Genomic DNA, 1781 nt, shown 5'->3' with positions numbered 1-1781 from the left:
GGCCTCTTCTCCCTGGTAACAGACGATAGGACGAGGGGGAATGGTCTGAAGTTGTGCCAGGGCAGGGTTAGGTTGGAGATTGGGAAAAACTTCTTCCCCGAAAGGGCTGTCAGGCTCTGGAAGGGGCTGCCCAGGGAGGTGGTCGAGTCCCCATCCCTGGGGGGATTTAAAAGGAGGAGAGATGAGGTGCTGAGGGCCAGGGTTTAGTGGTGGGATGGCAGGGTTAGGTTAACGGTTGGACTCGATGATCTTAAAGGGCTCTTCCAACCAAAGCAATTCTATGATTCTGTGATTCTATGAGGTGGCTGGGGGGCAGCCCCTGCTGACCCGCCCGCCTGCTTGGGTCCCCCCAGCTGCTTGGAGCCACAGCCATTGAGGACAAACTGCAGCAGGGGGTCCCCGAAACCATCGCCATCCTGACGCTGGCCAACATCAAAATCTGGGTGCTGACGGGGGACAAACAGGGTGAGGCATCGCCGGGGTGGGGGTCTGGGCTGGCTGGAGATGAGGACATTTGTGGGGTGGATCCCACCTGCCTGGGGGGTGGTGGGACAGATGCTCCCCCCTGAGCTGACCCTGGCTCAGTCCCTGCTTTCCTGTCCCCAGAAACGGCTGTGAACATTGGCTACTCCTGCAAGATGCTGACGGACGACATGACGGAGGTGTTTGTGGTGACGGGCCACACTGTGCTGGAGGTGCGAGAGGAGCTCAGGTGAGGGCAGAGGACACGCGCAGGGCCGGCGTCGGACACGGCTGCGCCTGGGGGAGCAGGGGGATAGGGAAGTGCCCTGAATCGGGGCCCCCTGGCCCATCTCTGTCTCCTCAGGAAAGCCCGGGAGAAGATGATGGATGCGTCACGCTCCATGGGCAACGGTTTCTCCTACCAGGAGAAACTCTCCTCCTCCAAGCTCACCTCTGTGCTGGAAGCCATTGCAGGCGAATACGCCCTGGTCATCAATGGGCACAGCCTGGTAGGGACCTGGGAACACTGGTTGGATGGGGCACCATGCCCTGCCGTGGGCCATGCCCCCCACTGTCCCCCCCTGTTCTCCTCGCAGGCCCATGCGCTGGAGGCTGACATGGAGGTGGAATTCCTGGAGACAGCGTGTGCCTGCAAGGCTGTCATCTGCTGCCGCGTCACGCCCTTGCAGAAAGCCCAGGTGGTGGAGCTGGTGAAGAAGTACAAGAAAGCTGTGACCTTGGCCATTGGGGATGGGGCCAACGATGTCAGCATGATCAAGAGTAAGTGCTGGGGTCTCTGGGGAGCCACAGGAGGGACGGGTCCCCCACTTGCACCATCCTGGGGCCCGTGGCAGCCTCTGTCCTCGCCCCTCCGTGCCCTGCAGGACCACAATCCCATGGAGGGGTGCTGCCCCAGTCCCCTGTGCTCCTGGCAGAGCGCTCCTCACTCCTTGTGTCTCTTCCCTCCTCAGCCGCCCACATCGGGGTGGGAATCAGTGGGCAGGAGGGCATCCAGGCGGTGCTGGCCTCCGACTACTCCTTCTCCCAGTTCAAGTTCCTGCAGCGCCTGCTCCTGGTGCACGGGCGCTGGTCCTACCTACGCATGTGCAAGTTCCTCTGCTACTTCTTCTACAAGAACTTCGCCTTCACCATGGTCCACTTCTGGTTTGGCTTTTTCTGTGGCTTCTCGGCGCAGGTGCGTTGCCGGCTCCTCGCGCTCAGAGTTGGGGGGGGGTGGGTTGCCTGTGGGACACCTCTGCTCAGCAGCGCGCCCCGCATTCCCCGTGGGGACTCATCCTGCACCCACAGGCACCGCCTGG

General features: G+C 61.9%; 1 protein-coding gene across 1 annotated transcript in view; it reads left to right on the top strand.

Annotated features, from left to right (window-relative positions):
• ATP8B2 (ATPase phospholipid transporting 8B2) overlaps positions 1 to 1781 on the top strand; it is a gene marked incomplete at its 5' end in the record, with an annotated part of 7840 nt that overhangs the window by 4976 nt on the left and 1083 nt on the right. Inside the window, 5 exons of the mRNA XM_035893962.1 lie at positions 354 to 465; positions 607 to 712; positions 827 to 971; positions 1059 to 1242; positions 1434 to 1657. Of these exons, the coding sequence (XP_035749855.1) occupies positions 354 to 465; positions 607 to 712; positions 827 to 971; positions 1059 to 1242; positions 1434 to 1657 (771 nt within the window). The remainder of the gene's footprint in view (positions 1 to 353; positions 466 to 606; positions 713 to 826; positions 972 to 1058; positions 1243 to 1433; positions 1658 to 1781) is intronic.

The sequence above is a fragment of the Egretta garzetta genome, unplaced genomic scaffold (genome assembly GCF_000687185.1).
Source record: "Egretta garzetta isolate BGI_Z169 unplaced genomic scaffold, ASM68718v1 scaffold1185, whole genome shotgun sequence".
Classification (NCBI taxonomy): Eukaryota; Metazoa; Chordata; class Aves; order Pelecaniformes; family Ardeidae; genus Egretta; species Egretta garzetta.
The sequence above is the reverse complement of the archived record's forward strand: the minus strand, read 5'-3'. Positions and strand labels throughout refer to the sequence as shown.